This window comes from Mobula birostris, chromosome 9 (genome assembly GCF_030028105.1).
Source record: "Mobula birostris isolate sMobBir1 chromosome 9, sMobBir1.hap1, whole genome shotgun sequence".
In the NCBI taxonomy this organism is placed as follows: Eukaryota; Metazoa; Chordata; class Chondrichthyes; order Myliobatiformes; family Myliobatidae; genus Mobula; species Mobula birostris.
The window spans coordinates 129000188-129016959 of record NC_092378.1 but is presented as its reverse complement, the minus strand read 5'-3'; the positions used below and the strand labels follow the sequence as shown (position 1 = coordinate 129016959).

At 39.5% G+C, this 16772-nt stretch overlaps 1 protein-coding gene across 1 annotated transcript in view; it reads left to right on the top strand.

Moving 5' to 3' along the window:
• xylt1 (xylosyltransferase I) overlaps positions 1-16772 on the top strand; it is a 284213-nt gene that overhangs the window by 189763 nt on the left and 77678 nt on the right. The window contains exon 5 of the mRNA XM_072268810.1: positions 7681-7761. Within this exon, the coding sequence (XP_072124911.1) occupies positions 7681-7761 (81 nt within the window). The remainder of the gene's footprint in view (positions 1-7680; positions 7762-16772) is intronic.

Here is a 16772-nt window from a genome sequence, read left to right as displayed (position 1 = left end):
ATTTATCCTAGCATCTTTCCAATACTCAAGATTAGGGAACCTCCAAGCTCTTCCAGAATGACAGATCAAACACAGAAGTCAAACTTGGATGGAGCCTATCAACAAGAGGTTAAGAAAGTCATCTGTGATTAAGTATTGGTAGTGAATGACAGAGTTGTGTTTGAGAGGTGACATGACAGAGATCCTCCAGTTCATTAATGATTGGGAAGAAAGTGATAACTTTGCTTTTGGGAGGTTTCTTATACTCTGGAAAGTTTAACAGCATTGATTCTGGCAAGCTGGAGAGGTGGGTGGGACTGTAGTACTTGGGGTGGGGGGGGGAGAGATTGCTGGTATGATCATGGAGAAATGGACCAGTGGAAGCCATTATCGTTCTTCCTGACCCACTGGCAGTATTAGAAAAGCATTTGCCTTTTTACTCTGCTGCTTGGATAATGATGAAATAGGGTTATTTCTGTAATCAAATGGCTCCCAGGAATCAGCTGCCCATCTTGCAATCTGTAAAATAGGAAATTGCTTCACATAAAGTCTCATTTTTACACATGATTCCTTTTATCTTCAGTGAAAAATGTAGCACATTGAAAAGTTGGGTCCGAGAGAGTTGCACACTTTGATTTTCTCTATGAGCCCACCATGTCTCAGGCAATTTAATAATATGATAAGCTCCATTGAGTTCAGCAGTGCGTACTATGCACTAGTAATCTCCTCACTCTTGACCAATGCATATAAGGCTTCACGTCTATAAAACTTGTTGCATTGTTACTTAAAAATATGAGAACTTGTCTTTGGAAAGTCCCACATGTTTTATGCATATCTGGCTGTCCATCAGAGCCACCAATCCCCACTCTACCAGCCATTTCGGTGGTGAATCTCTAAATCACCCCACCCACATTCAACTCTTCTCCAGACGACAGATCATGTTCCTTAAACCTCTAGTCTACTAAAATGGTCTCAGTAAATAGCTTCAAACAGAACATTTCTTGCCCCCACTCTGCACCAATCACTTTGCAGATCTCAATAGATGCATTCAAATTCCAGTCACTAAAGAGTAGGTTCAAGGCAGATAGTGTTTGCGCTTGAAATTGTTTTAAATATTAACCTCCCACCTAGCTCAAACCTACTCATTTTTGCAGCTTTAGTTATTCTCATTGCTTTCATTTGTCAGACAGGGGGAATAGATTATAGAACATTCATAAAAGGAATCCTATGTAAGGTCAAAGATCCCTTTCTGCAAAGAAGCAAAAGCATTTATGAAGCATAGATAGTTGTTTGAACAAAGACTATAAAGAATGAGGAGGAGTGGTGATTAGACTAGATGGCTATGGTTGAGAAAAGCACCACTGTTGACTTGATGAGAGATTCCCACTTCACAAAAGGCACTTTCATTTTTTATTTGTTCGCGCAATGTGATCATTGATATTAATGCCAGCATTTTATTTCTCTGATGGGCAGAAGTTTTGCTGCTACTCCAGTGAGGTTACTACAAAGCTCCCATTTCCATATGGCATTTGACTTCATGATAATTGTGAGAGTATTTTCTGATACTTTTAATTTTAAATATTAACTAGAAGTATGTGAAGCCACAGTATATAACACGGAGATAAGACCAGGAATACAAGCAAGCATGTAATTTCTTAAAGCATGAAAGATGAACTATTTTATCACTGGAATATCTATACCAGAGAAATTCAAATGTATTGCAATAAATAAACAATCAATTAACAGTACAGTATTTTATCTATTACAAGCACTCTGTGAGATAATATCAGAAGGAGAGATTGTACAGTATTAGGAGTGGGAATTGCTATTTAATCCTGTAAAGCAACAGAGGGTGTACCAAGTAGAGCTGCTGTCACTCAGCTCCAGTGATGTGTGTTCAATCCCGAGCTCCGATGCTATCTGAAGTGCCTGCATTCTTCCTTCGAATACATCATTCCAAGGATATACAAGTTGGTCATTTCATTGACCACTGTGACTTGTTCCTGACGTGTAGGTCAGTAGCGGAGTTTATGGGAATTGAGGGACAGTGGCAAAAATAAAAGTGGCATTTGTGTAAATGGGCATTTGATGGTCAACACTGACAATGGGCTACATTTTCAATATGCCTACAGTGTTTGATTCTATGACTAAAAACCAGAACACCTAGGAGTAAGGAGGTTAGGGATGATACTAGAAAAAATGTTCTTTCACCCATGTGGTGCTTATAACGTGCAATGCTTTGTCTGAGAAAGTGGTGGAGGCAGGTGCTCTCATAGCATTTAAAAAGTATGTAAGGCCTTTTAATCACCAAGACATGAAAAGCAGTGGATCAATTACTGGTAAGAGGGATTAAAATAGATGAGTACAGCGATCAGTGTGGACTTGATGTGTCAAAGAGCTGGCTTCTGTGTTGTAGAACTCCGACTTGCTAGCTTAGATTGTGGGGTCTCCGAGTGGTTTCTATAAATGGTTGATACATTCTTCAGGATCAGGTGTCTGCTTCCTATCATGTAATGTTGTTCCCTTTTGGACTTGCGTGTTTGTTTTCTTCAGCATTGCAAATCAGCGATGGTAGAATGGGTACAGATGGCTGAAGAGCCTATCCATGTTCCACTGTTTGACATCTGCTTGGATATTGGGGAAGGTTTGATCAGGCAGTGCAGCAAGTGTCTACGAGGTGTCCTCAGTGTTTTGGGTGATGCCAAGTAGGGAACAAGTACCAATTAAATAACTAGTCAATTTTGCCTCTTTGGAATTGTTGCGACTATGATCAAAGTCACCGGGAGACACTGAAGCTGGTGGAATAGAAGTCTTTATTCTGCACAACAAGCAGGCATCATACTGGAGACACCCTTGGAAGAAATGGCCACGATAATACATCACATTTGATATGTTAAAAAACAAAGATAACAACAGGGCAATTTCTACAGTTGCAATGCATTCATAATGCTTCCTTTGAGTTGCACATAATTTCCAACACCTGTATCTTCACACCAACACACCCAAAATGAGTGTTAATCACCTCTCTTTCAGAGATGCATTCATGCATATGCGGACATCGCAGGAGAATGGTCTGTTTCCTGGTTTGCAACTGACCCCAGTGTGCAGCTCCAGGAAGACCATTGTTCTGAGATGCATTTTAAATTCAATCTATAGTCCACATTCAGATCTGAAGACTGGTTGCTGTTGAAATTAATATTTGCTATACTGTATTGCATAACTCCAGAATACGCCTGAACAGAATCATCTGATTCTTCAGCAAATCATTTTGTTTTTGCCATCAAATTAGATAGACGTACTGTATTCATTATGAAGGTATTACTTTTATGATCATTTACCAGACTGATAAATGCAAACCAGATGAAACTACGCAGGATTCAAGTTTTCTCACCTCCAGAATTCCTGTATCAGTTTTATAAATTTCTGTCATTGAGTATTTTCTAATCTTTGAGCTCCATTTATGCAATCAATAATTTCCAAAGGCTTAATTCTGTTTAATGGTGTTTTTTTAATGAAAAAAATATAGTCACTCTTATACTGTGAACTATTAGGGAAATGACATTCTCCCCTGATGTTATAGGCTTTCCATTATTACACAATGTAATTTGTAAAAGATAAAAAAAGTACTGTATTAATTAATGGTGTATGTTTATTTATTGCAGTGAATTTGAGTTTCCCTGGTGTAGCTCTTCTTGTGATAATATATCTATCTTTCGTCCCTTCAGAAAGTACTTAAGTACGTGCATGTCATCTGGTTTCTGCATTATTGGTTATAGTTTCGCATAGTCCTTTTAGAACATAAAATTGAACCCATTCTATTTTGTAAATGCTGGCCAAATAAGTATTGCTGTGCATTTGGAACCACTTATTTCCTTTATAGATTCAATGAAAATTTGAGAAACAAATTGATTGACAGTCGGTATCCTTGCCATGGGTTTCACAGGCACCAGACAAATGTATGGTCAGCCAGCAAGGGACAGAGTGCTATCTGAACACCTACTTACAAGAACTAAAATTCTGTTTTCCACTGCTCACTCAACAGCAGCCGTAGAAGACTTGAATTGTTGTATTGTAGTTGTCTCCAATGGTCTTGCAAGTTGGAAAGGACTGCTGTAAGGCATTATTTGAAGTCACTGTATTCTTCAACTCCTTACTGTAGCAGGAAAGAATTCTACTTTACCCAGTTTGTGTTGAGAAACAATGATTGTAGCAGTAGTTTCCAAAACCTTATATACATTCTAACTAGGTACTGAAAAGAACCATAGTAACTATTTATTCTGAATCATCTTAAGTAGAGATTTGTTGTTGTGAATGAACATGGCTCTTATCGCACCCCATCACAGCTACCTCTGATTCTGTAGAAATGTTCCAACAATGTATCCACTTTCATACAATGCAAAAAGATACAAGCAGTGGAGGCTTGGTTGAGGTTTCTGCCAAGTTTCTCTATTTCTTTATTATTATTATCGGGGGTGGAGGGGGGTGTGGAGAAGCACCTACCAGATTTTACATATGATCTGGATGGGTTAGTAAGTTTTCAGAAGACACGAAGATTGCTGGTGGTGTAGTTTACAACGGGACATTGATAGGAGGCAGAGCTGGGCTGGGAAGTGGTAGACGGAGTTCAATCTGGAAAGGTGTGAAGTGATACACTTTGGAAAGTCAAACTTGAAGGCAGAGTACAAGGTTAATGGCAGGATTCTTAGCAGTGTGGATGAACAGCGGGATCTTGAGGTCCATGTCTATTGATCCCTCAAAGTCGCTGTGCGTTAATGAGGCACTTATGTGGTGTGTTGGCCTTCATTAGATGGGGAACTGAGTTCAAGAGCTGTGATGTAATGTTGCACTTCTGTAAAACCATGGTTAGACCACACTTGGAATATTGTGTTCAGTTCTGGTCACCTCACAGGGAGGACGTGGAAGCTTGGGAAAGGCTGCAGAGGAGATTTTTTCAGCATGCTGCCTGGATTAGAGAGTTGAGGAGAGGTTGAGCGAGCTCGGGCTTTTCTGTTTGGAGTGAAGGAGGATGAGAGGTGACTTGATGGAGTTGTATAAGATGATAAGAGGCATAGATAGAGTGGATGGCCAATGCTTGTTTTTTCCAAGTGGGATTTGGCTAATACAAGAGGGCAATATCTTAAGGTGATTGGAGGAAAGTATAGGGCAGATATCCGAGGTAGGTTTTTTACATGGAGAGTGGTGGGTATGTGGCGTACACTGCAACAGATTATAGTAGAAGTGGATAATTTGGAAGACTTAAGAGACTCTCAGATAGGCATATGGATGAAAGAAAAATGGAGGGCTATGTGGGAGGAAAGGGTTAGATTGATCTTGAAGTAGGTTAGAATGTTGGCACAACATCGTGGGGCAAATGGCCTGTTATGTGCTGTAGTGTTGTAGGTTTTATGTTCTAATACTATTTTATACAGTTTGAGTACCCCTTACCTGAAAATCCAAATTCCAAAAACCTCTGAAATCTGGATTTTTTTTTTGAGTGCTGACATGACGTCACAAATAGAAAATTCCACAAGGTGCTGAGAAGGTTCCCAGGCAATGTGCAGATCTCTGCTCACCACAGAAATTCTAAGAAGTAACCTCACATATGTAGTGAACAAAAGTTAATGAAAAGTAGAAAAACACTGCAGAAAGTGAAAAATGAAGATCTCGATTGTGTTAAAAGAATGGATCTGTCAGCACTGGAGTGAACATATGCCACTTAAGGGAATTCTGATCGTGCAACAAGTAAAGATCTATCACAGTGAACTGAAAATTGAAGGTAATTGTGAATATTCAGCAGGCTGGTAGCAGAAATTTAAGAAAAGGCACAGCATTAAATTAATAACGATTTGTGGTGATAATGCATCGTTTGCTGATCATGAAGCAGCAGAGAAATTAATTGGTGAGTTTATGAAGATTGTCATTGATGAAAATCTAACACCAGAACAAGCCTACAATGCTGATTGTTTTTATACCTTACATAAAATCTAAATAAAAAGTAAAACATAAAGATAATGAACTGTAACCTTTTAATCAAAACACAGCCTCACAGGTGGAGACTGAAAGCCTGCTGCAGATTCAGGTATTCCCCAATGCTGCTCTGCTGCTTTTGTTACCCTGCACACATTTCATTTTCATTATATTATTGGTATGTCATCATTTTTTTTTCTGTTCAGTACATATGTGTGATGAACAAATATAAGACAAAGACTGCTTACTGGTAGCAAATAAATTCAGAGTTGAAAATGAGGACAATCCCAAGCTATCTTATTATATATTTGAAAATTTGGAAAACATCCGGAACACTTCCAGCCCCAAGCATTTTGGATAAGGGATACTCATCCTGTACCACCGAACGTAATCAGCTCTTTCCATTTCATTGAGTTCATTTTCCCATTTAAGTGCCTTTGTGGAACATAGGGTGGAATCATGATTTAGACTGCCCAAATCTCACTTATACCCCCCACACTGTTCCTAAGGTTGTACTTGCTTTTGCTTGGCTCCCTTGGGTCTTGAAAACTCATTTCTGCTCCTGTCTTCTAAAGTGGTGTTATCCTTGAGCAACAACTAGGCTTCAAGTGTCAGACCCTAGGTCTGAGTTCTTCTTAAATGCCCCTGATATTTAGAAACATTTGAAATACAATTAAATTAAGTTTGCATGGTAGCTTATTGTGAGGCACAGTAGTTTGTATGTTCTCCTGTGATGGTGTGGGTTTGCCTGGGTGCTCTGGTTTCTTTCCACATTCCAAAGACGTACAGGTTAGGGTTAATAATTTGTAGGCTGTGCTATGTTGGCACCATAAGCGTGGCAAACTTGCGGGCTGCATTCAACAAATCTCGTACTGCATTGTTTGTTGATGCAAAACAACCCGTTTCACAGTATGCTTCAACATTTCAATGTACATGTGGCAAGTAGTTATTCTTTTAAAAAATGTGAATATAAAACAAAATTAAAAAGGACAGCAACTTAACCAAAGGTTATGAAAGTCAAAGCAACACTGCAAATGTTGGAAATCTGAAAAACAGAAAATGCTGGAAACACTCAGAAGGTCAGGCAACATCTGTGAAAATATAATGTTACATGGCAAAGAAGGATAAAGGATCTTTGATCTGAAATATTGACTGTTTTCCAAGATTTTCAGGTTTTATTTAACATTTGCTGACCTTTAGATGAAGAAGAGGTGAGGTATGAAGTTGTGTGGCAAACTGTGGTATTTTTCTGGCCGGGCACATCCTATAATGGGTCTCTCAGCTGAGACCAATCAAGAAGAGCCTCCACTGGACAGACGGAGGGGTTACATGCAGTAACACCTAACCTCCAGCACCCAAACTACAGTCTGACAGAATGATCATGTTTAAACTTCCCAAACAACTGTAGATGGAGGAGTGGAACTGTGGGCAACCCTGTTCATTTTACCATGGTCTTCCCTCACAAATGAGGGTTGGTTTCACCAATCTGATTAAGTTAAGGGGTGAACAATGTGACCAGTAACAATGCTGAAAAATTGTTAACATAGTTCTCTTCTGAAAATAACATGCAAGCATATCATCAAAGTCCATATGAATTCACATAGTTAACCCATTGAAACAATGAACAAGAATAGTTAACAGTAACATTGGTTGTGATATTTCTAATTATTTGACTGTAACAGTTTATTAACCAGAGATGTATTATTAAAGTATACTTTTTTATTTGTTCTATAGAACTAATGATCAACTGGTGGCTTTCTTATCAAGATACAGGAATATGAATTTTCTGAAGTCTCATGGAAGGGATAATGCAAGGTATTGTGCCTTTCGTACTTGCTGCTTGTTGCCTGTGTGCATTTCCAATCTAACTTATGAATTGATTTTCCCAGGCTGCATCTGTGGTTTGGTCAGCTTTTCGACAGAGGCCACATTGGTGATAGTCAGATCTGCTGCCCAGACCCTAGTATTCACATCTGCCCAGTCATAGAGTTAGTACAGGATAGGTTTTCTATGAAAATCCTGTAAGTGGGGTGGGGAGAGATGGGAATAGTGTTGGGTATAAAGATAGAATCATAGCTTTTTAAAATTGAGACAAGGATACCACTTGCTAACTCACAATTTATTCACCCACCATCAGGGGTTTAGCACCGAACCAGAGGACCTATTCAGCTGAGAATGTGAACAAAAATGCCTTTGTCTTGTACATATTGATGCGTGCAGCAGCACCAATATAAATTACCTAAGACACGAGCAAGATTTACCTTGAACTGTCCTAATTATTCTGCAATTTAGAGATATGATTCAGAAATATCCAATCTGGACAAACTTCTTGAAATAACAAATAATTTATAAAAATCTATTGTATAGAGGGTCAAATGACCTAAAATAGTTTATTTATATATGGATTTACAATCTGATGCACAAACTTAAATTATTTTGATTTGTACTTTGTACAAAGCTTAATCTCTGTATTGAATTCCAGTGGAGATGCTTCAGCAATACATTCTAATGCTGGAGTCTCTTTTAGACCTTCTACATGATTTAACTTTGGTGTCATTTTTGTTGAGGACATTAACTTATATTGTAGGGCACGCTGTGTTGATCTTTAAATAACATGAATATGCACAGGCTTGTAACCCACAGTGTGAAAGCCATAATCAGCAATAACTTCCAGGCACTGGCACATTAACTGCTGGCTGAATAAAGTCCATGCAGCCTAGTGATAGCAAAGCCATCAAATTGTTGAATAATAGTGCAAACATTACAGACTTAAACTTCTTCATCCATTGATGGGCATGGTTTCCTCGTTGCCTTCATTTGATTTAGGATTTTTTTTACTTATTTAGAATTTTAAATTACATCAAGCAAGTCCTTCAGAACCACTCAGTCTTTCCCGTTGTATCGAGAATATGCGTAATGAAGTGACCCCCTGTACCTAACAAAGTAGCCACTAGAAGTATGTTCGTGATCTTCTGCTGCTGTAGCCCATCCGCTTCAAAGTTCAACATGTTGTACATTCAGAGATGCCATTCTACATACCACTGTCAGCTTGAACCAGTCTGGCTATACGCCTCTGAACTAATTAACAATGTGTTTTTGCCCACAGAACTGCTGCTCACTGGATTTTTTTTATCACACCATTCTCTGTAAACTCTAAAAACTACTGTGTATGAAAATCTCAAGATATGAGCGGTTTCTGAGATACTCAAACCATCCCATCTGGCACCAACAAACATTCCACAGTCAGAGTCACTTAGATCACATTTCTTCCTCATTCTGATGTTTGGATCTGATCACAACTGAATCTCTTGACCATGTCTGCATGATTTTATGCATTAGGGTTGGCATGATTGGCTGATTGGAAATTTGCATTCATGAGCAGGCATACCTAATAAAGTGGCCAATGAGTGTATAAAGCCACTGAGGTGAGGTATGGTACAGCGATGTGTGCATCACCTAAAAGGTGATAACCGTGGACAGTAAGCGGAGAATGTGTAGAATATCCATTGCACGAAGGTCCTTGATATCTCAGAAAGGACAACTCCTTAATGCTTTATCAGCATATGTCAGTACAGCACACTTGTCCCTTGATCAACCAAAGCATTTTGGTTACTAAAGGTTCAAGATTGTTTCATATCATTTCCAGTACTCAAGTGTAAGGGAGAACAAAATAATTGCAAGTTTGGTTCCGCTGGAGTACAAAGGAAACACAATAAGATGAAGAACACAATAATAAAAAAGCACAATAAATAGAAATAGATAGATAACTTATATACATAGATTGATGGTATGTCCATAAAGTGGTGTTAGCCACAGGAGCATATCTGAACATAAGGTGACTCTGACAGAAAATAGGAATACTGTAGTAATGATGTTGAGGGGGTGTGGTGGGATGGGTTAGTGAGTGGAAGTGTTGCTGTCCCTTTGATAGTCTTCACACTTTGGGTGAATTATCAGTAATTTAAAATAGGATGAACCCAAAGAGCAATGGAGTGTACTGTTTGTAGTAGATGTTTTCAGCACTTGTGAAGCCAAAGTCAGCCATCCAGCTTATAAAAGGAGGATTCTATCTCTGCTCAGAATTACTTGTTTGAGCTATACTCTGTGTGTCATTAGATATAACTGCTTCCATGCTGATTCTAAAGAAGAATTCAGATCCCAGTTTTAATGCAGAAAAAAACAGAATGTACAGTACCTGTTGCACTGGGAATAAGATTAAATGATGGTGCTGGATGGCAGGCAGGCAGATACGCAGGAATCCCACCTCTCCCGGAAGTTCCGGGAGTCTCCCGCATATTGATAGCGGCTCCCTGATGCCCAGAAATTATATACAATATCCCGGAAATAAATTTTTTTGAGAGTGAGGGCAAGCATCTTGATCTCTTTTCGTGCTAAGTAGAACCATCAGTTTTGTCTGTGGGCGGGCTTTACAATTGACCTCAAAAATAATGAGTGTTGCTCGCTGCACTGTTTGCAACAGTGACTTTTCTATTGCCCGTGGTGGGTTAAAATGTAAAAGACATGTTGAGGTTAGTTTAACAGGTGTCATTCGTTCATTAGCATAGCTAACAATATTTAAACTAGCTGGCTGGATGCTAAGGAGATACGCTATTGATGTCCTACGTGATGAGGCCAAACTCCCTGTAGACTTACTTAAAGTTATAATAGAATAAACATGATAATATAATATAATATAAATACATATTTTAATGTCACATTTTCTGCACATACCCAACTTGGTTTACAGATTAGACAAAATCACTAAACAAGGTATTACATACACGCTTGGAGGTCGACCGGGGGGAGGGGGGTGATACAGAGTTACGGGGGGCGGAGGTGCTACCTCCCTGAAATGAGCTTTTGCAGGGTGGGATGTTCGGATACGCCACTACCAAAGGAGGTGTAAGGCCTCTGCTAACCTGCAAGTCACCCTTGGGTAAAGTATAGCACCTGCCTAGCCCTCTGATCAGGGTCACGTGATGCCATGGGAGCAGGTGGTGGATGGTCGTATGAACAGCTGGTGCATATCACAAGTCCTGGTTATGCGACCACTGACACCAGGCAGACAGTCTCTGAAGAGAATTATAATGGCTGGGGTCACCTGTCTTGTAAAGCCCAGAAGAAGGCATTGGCAAACCACTTCTGCCGAAAAGTTTTCCAAGAACAATCACAGACGTGAGACCGTGATCACCCACGTCATGCGACACGGCACAGAATGATGGTGGTGGTGGTGGTGTCTTTACAGGAAAGCTGTGAAAGTCAGCAGAGCAAAAAGAGTTCAATTATGGATCTGTAATTTGCCCATCAAAATTTCCTGTAAATACTGCATCCAGTCAATACTTTACACCCGGTTTCTGAATTCAAAAATCTATCCTATTATATCAAATCACAGCTGAACATCAATCGCCAAAATAAACACAACATGGAACCATGCAGTCAAAGTGCCTCATTCCTAATTGGAAGGCTTGATATCCAGTGTCATCACTTCTGTGCCATTACCCATTTGCCCTCTATGAGATGAAGGGGAACTCTGGGCAGTGCTTTTTGTGCAGATTCTCTGCATTAATATCAATGATTATCTTCTTAGTAGTCTCTGGAGATCCTGTGGTATCACAGAATTGGATTTGTCTTTTTGGCTTGTAGCTTTCTAATCAGTCATTTCATTATGTAAATTGGACATGTTCTCAGTGGAAAAGAGATGGTGAAGAGGTGAAATGGATGCTGTCTTTAGGATTCTGAAGGCACTATACCTTGCTATTTTACCTTGTACAGAGCAATAAAAGCAAAAGTCAGTGCTTATGCTTAAAATATGGGGCCTGGGGGACATTAGTAAAGTTTCACCATTTCTACCAATCAATACATATAGAAAGAACTGCTGCATTCACCTCTAAGTGAGCTGAGATTGCTAGTTAAGGACAGATCTGGTTTTGTTTAAATATGCATGGGTTTGATGGCATTGTTTTTAACAAGTATATCCTTTGTAACAATTACTGTATAAAATAGCTTTCCAGTGTGGGATATTAAATTCTATTAAAGACAGGCTGGATGTGTGCTATACTGAGGGAATGGGCCATTTTTCGTGGACCCACTGTGGATAGTACTGTTGGCAATGTGACCTTCCAGCATACCTTTGAAAGGTGCCATTACTGCAGCTGGCAAATCATCCACGCAGCCCCAACTCAGCTGAACATAGTAATAGAAACATAGGGAACCAGTGTTGGCCACTGAATTTCATAGGCCAGGCCCCTTTGTTACATTTTTGTTGGGCTATGTTCATCCGTTTCACTGGCTTCATCACAAAGTTCGATGGTAGCCAATGTAAGTGGGAAGATTAGATTGGTCTTTTCTTGTTGCTGCCATCGGGCAGGAGGTACAGGAGCCTTAGTACATCACCAGGTGCAAGAATAGTTAATTACCCTTCAACCATCAGGCTCCTGAATCAAAGTGAATAACTTCACTCAACTCAACACTGAACTGATTCCACAACCTATGAACACACTTTCAACGACTCTACAATTCATGTTGTCAATATTATTTATTTATTTATTTATTGTATTTTGTACACTTTATCTTCTTTTTACAATTTGGTTGTTTCTCAGTCTTTGTGTGTAATTTTTCATTGATTCTGTGTTCTTCTGTGAATGCCTGAAAGAAAATGAATCTCAGGGTAGCATATCATGACATGTACGTACTTTGATAATAAATTTATTTTCAACTTTTGGTCAGAAGAGGACTACCCATGCTTATCACCAGTTTGTACAGCAGCTATTTATTCTAGCCCAGAAACTAGTCCCTGGTGTAAACAGAAAGGAAATGCATCTTGAAGGCTTCTTTGCTTTTAACTTTTGTGTAGGGTCTAAAATAGCATCAAATGCATTTCATTGAGGAGGGAGCTACAGAGCTGCCATTTATCACAACCAGACTGTCACTAAATTGGGCTAATAGTGGCAGTTCTGTTAAATGTCTCTTCCAAGCTAACTTAAGAGATTTGCACAATGTCACTCAGATGCTATTCTGGTACAATGGACTTTCCCTCCCTTCGAACATCACCAAAAACTCAGCCTCAACAAATTTCACCACAGTGCTGGACTCCATCAGTCATATGATTGCTATGTGATTCTTTATCTCAGATTCCTTTGGGAATAGACTCTTCTCTTTCACTCATCATCCTCTAAAACAAGGTGTGTTGTCCTCTGACTGCAGCCAATAGGCACAGAGCATCCAGCTTGCTTGACCTCCCTTGTAATCACTTTTCACTGGGGTTTCCTATCATGAAGTTAACTCTGGCAAAAACTAATGCAAGTCAGTTGGCTCCACGGGTTCAAAGGGGTCCAAGTACCATCAAGGAAATAGGAACAAAATGATAAGGAAAATCTGAAATACACACTATCTCAACCAGGGCATCCTTTTCATTTCTTCTGGACCCTGGATGTACATTTCATGTGAGTATACTTGCCAAATGCCACTTGAACAGGCAGGATAGGCCTGTACACGAGGAAATCTGCAGATGCTGGAAATTCAAGCAACACACATCAAAGTTGTTGGTGAACGCAGCAGCAACTTTGAGGATAGGCCTGTCCTCAGTTACAAATTAAAAACAGCGGCTACGTTCTCAAGGCAAGTGCTTACACCACTGCTCTTCCCATTGGGGAAAAATAACAGGAGTTATCCAGAAAACCTAGGCTGCCTCTGGTAATGATTTGACATTTGACCTTTGACATTCAAGATTCCTTCCAGCAGCAACTTGCCAGGTATGTTTTATATCAGTCTAATTCAAAGTCAGGGTAGTTCCTGAACATTGTTGTGATCTCAGTTCTGGATAACCTTGCCACTTCAGTCACAAAGGCTAAATATGGACCCAGAGATTCTTACTTTATTTAGAGATACGGCTCAGAACAGCCCTTTCCGGCCCTTCGAATTACACCATCCCAAAATCCCTGACAACATAATCATGGGACAACTTACAATGACCAGTTAACCTACTCGGTACATCTTTGGATTGCGGGAGGAAATTGGAGCTTGCAGGGAAAACCCACAGATTCCTGGGGAGGATGTACAGAATCCTTACAGATGATGCCGCAATTGAACTCTGAACTCTGAACTCCACCCCAAATGTTGTGCTAACCAATGTACAAAGTTTAAAGAAAATTTATGACCATAGGATACAGGAGGAGAATTAGGCCATTTGGCCCACCGAGTCTGCTCTGCCATTTTCATTCATGGCTGATCCAATTTTCCTTTCAGCCCCAATCTCCTAACTCCTCCACTCTTCAAATGACAAACCATTTAATCCTGGAATCATTTTCGTGAACCTCCTTTGAATCCCCTCCAGTTTCAGCACAACCTTTCTAAGATAAAGGCCCTAAAACTGTTCAGGATACTCCGTGAGGCCTCACCAGTGATTTATAAAGTCTCAACATTACATCCTTCCTTTTATATTATAGTCCTCCTTATGTGAATGCTAACATCGCATTCGCCTTCCTTACCACAAACTCAACCTGCAAATTAACCTTTATGGAATCCTGCACAAGGACTCTCAAGTCCCTTTGCACCTCAGATTTTTGTATTTTCTCTCCATTTAGAAAACAGTCAGCACTTTCATTTCTTCTATCAAAGTGCATGGCCATACTCTTCCCAACACTGTATTCCACCTGCCACTTCTTTGCCTATAATCCTAATCTGTCTAAATCCTTCTGTAGTCTCTCTACTTTCTCAAAACTATCTGCCTCTCCACCTATCTTCATATCGTCTGCAAACTTTGCAACAATTCCATCATCCAAATCATTGACATATGACGTAAAAGGAATCACTCCCAACATAGACCCCTGTGGAACACCACTAATCACTGGCAGCCAACCACAAAAGGCTCCTTTTATTCTCACCCTTAGCCTCCTGCCAATCAGCCACTGCTTTATCCATGCTAGAATCTCTTCTGTATTACCACGGGCTCATAGCTTGTTAAGCAACCTCATGTGCGGCACCTTGTCAAATGCCTTCTGAAAATCCAGGCACACAACATCAACTGATTCTCCTTTGTCTATCCTGCTTCTTATTATTAAAATACCCATATGCCACCATATTCACTCCTGGGATTCATTTTTTTGCAGGCATACTCAATAAATCCAATAACCATAATAGAGTCAATGAAAGACTGCATCAACTAGGCATAAAACCAATGTGCAAAAACAACAAACAGTGAAAATACAAAAAGAAAAAGAAAAATAAATAAATAAACAAACAAACAAACAAACAAAAACAAACAAGCAAGCAATACAAACTAAGAACATGAGGTGAAGTGACTTTGAAGGTGAATCGTTAGTTTGTGGGAATGTTTTGGTGATGGAGCAAGTGAAGTTATCCCATTTGGTTACCACTACACTACAGTGCATGCATGCCATATCAGTAGCCACATGACAATTGGTACTGAGAGTAGTTGTGGAAATATTGAGTGAGAAAGATTGGTTCATCTTTTTTATCTAAAAGGACGATCTAGGTAATGGCTGAATAAAAGGCGGAATATCAGAAAAGGCAATACAGTATTTGCATTTAAGTTCACATGAACATTCACTTCAATTTATATTCTAGCTTGTTTCTAAATGATTATATAAGCCAACATTTCATTTGTACTAAAGGTGTTGAAAAGTTGAATTAGATATTTTGTTGCATAAGGTTACTAGATTTGTACAACTTTGACTGATTTGTAAAAAAAAATGACATTTATAGGAAATGATGGTCTGTTCAAAGCCAATGTACACCTCCACATTCATTCAGCTGTTATCCCATTATTTTAATGAAACAACTTAGACAGCAAATTAGACAGAATATCCTTCCTAAGATCTGCCAGTGATCTACACTTGCATGTATTAAATATGTGTCGTAGAAATGTATGTATAATGAACTATGCTTCGAAAATTTTAATTTAATTGAAGTCAAAATTTCAGAATTGGAACTCATGCATTATTTGCTGTACCATGCATCTATTTCTTACACTAAGGGAATTCAGGTGAATTGCTCTTTTCTGATGTCTGTACTCCATACATCCTCCTAACCTTCCATATCTGGCCCTATCAGCTTGTCCTTTTCTCCTTCACATGCTGCCCCAGATCTTCCTTAACCCATTAGCTCTTTTTTTTCACCAGTCAAACTGATTGAAGTGATCAAGTCTATTAATTTCAATCCATTAAATGAATGAATTATCTTTGGGATTTCACCAGTTACTTTATCACAGTGTCCACCTGGCCATTCAGAAGAAAATCATCGTTTTTTGTTTTACAAGCGTTATATTCTGGATTCCGCTAAAAGACCTCACCCGAAGTTGGAGAATGGTGGAAATTTTCATTGATTACCTCTATAGAGTTTCAATGCCAAGTGTACATTTGTATCTCCCTGCCTCTGGTGGGATAAGTGCTGATTATTTCTTGTGCACATTCTGCTGGATGCCTTGACCCTGTCAACCTTTACCCATCTCCCCAACCCAGGATTATCCCATGGGAATGGGAGAGGTAATCCTGTGAAAGGAAAGGATGTTTTAGTATCTCAAGCTGCCTTATTTCCAACCCCCCACCCCCCTCCCCCCTGCACCCCCAATCTATCTACTGAGAGTTTGGCTTATTACTCCCAGTATCTAATGCAACCTGTCCCACTTAGCTCTGCTCTTGTTACGGAGCCATTTCTGGCTGGATTTTTCTCTTCAGTAGAATTGAGTTCTCTCTTAACCTTGGCAAATCTATGCCCGTTGACCCAGAAAAACGGATTGAAGTTATGGTGAAGCCAAGACAGCATTTGGAACATTATGTTTTCCCTGACACACTAAGATGTGGATTCCA